At 48.1% G+C, this 966-nt stretch overlaps 1 protein-coding gene across 1 annotated transcript in view; it reads right to left on the bottom strand.

Moving 5' to 3' along the window:
* Nucleotides 1-310, bottom strand: part of LOC104527520 (glucagon-like) — a gene marked incomplete at its 3' end in the record, with an annotated part of 1,323 nt that extends 1,013 nt beyond the window's left edge. Inside the window, exon 1 of the mRNA XM_029085787.1 lies at nucleotides 210-310. Within this exon, the coding sequence (XP_028941620.1) occupies nucleotides 210-310 (101 nt within the window). The remainder of the gene's footprint in view (nucleotides 1-209) is intronic.
* Between the last annotated feature and the right edge of the window lie 656 nt (nucleotides 311-966).

Genomic DNA, 966 nt, shown 5'->3' with positions numbered 1-966 from the left:
GGGGGGGGGGAGGCATGGCAATGTCCCTGCATGGGCTGGTAGAGGGACAGGAGGGACCTTGTCTGGATAAATACAACAGAAACAGGCACATTGCAACAGCCTGGAGCTGGGACAGCCGGCAGCAACGGTAACAGAGAGGGCTGAGCTGCTCTGACAGCCCCTGCCCACGCCGGCCATCTCCCCAGGCCAGCTCCACCAACATCCCATACCTGGCCATGTCATCCAAGTCCTTGGGGCCCATCTGCCACCCTGCTGGGATCAGCACAGCAAACACCAGCCCGCAGAGGTACAGCCACTGGATAATCTGCATTTGTCTTTCTGGAGAAGGCAGAAGTCAAGATAGAAACGGCCAGAAATCAACACTGGAAACCACCCCCCAACCCCTGTGGGAGCCCTGGCAGCATGGCATGGGATGGATCCACCATGAGACAACCTCCTTGCCAGGCATCTTGGCATCGTATTGATGGGTGCATGTGAAAATCGCATCCTCACAATTACCTCTCGGCACGTCTCCCGTTGCTTAGGCACAGGCAGACGGCTGCGAGAACAGCTCTGTATCATCTAAAGATATAATTTATCACAATAAACTTTATCACAAACCTCCCTCTTTCTATATCGGAACAATATTTCTATCTTGAGTTTATCATCAGAGTGCTGGAGAACTTTCCTCACCAGGAGCTGCTCCAAAAAACAGCTTTCAGAAGAGTTGATTAATTCAAGTTCTCCCTTTCTTCTCTTTGCTGGATGCTTTAACAGCTCAGGGGGGTGTAAAATTTATTATATAAAAAATTTATTATATAAACCCCACCCTCTATGTGCTGAAAAAAAAAAAAAAATCAGATTTTTGGTTACCTATCACCAAGCACTTTCATTCCTCTGGTTTCATTTCTTCCAAGCTTGGTAACGAAGAAAGAAGGAAAAAGCCACTTACCTTCTGCAAAACCAACTGTTCCTCCTCAAAAGCAA

The sequence above is a fragment of the Antrostomus carolinensis genome, unplaced genomic scaffold (assembly GCF_000700745.2).
Source record: "Antrostomus carolinensis isolate BGI_N321 unplaced genomic scaffold, ASM70074v2 scaffold11837, whole genome shotgun sequence".
NCBI lineage: Eukaryota > Metazoa > Chordata > Aves > Caprimulgiformes > Caprimulgidae > Antrostomus > Antrostomus carolinensis.
This window is presented reverse-complemented; position numbering and strand designations above follow the sequence as displayed.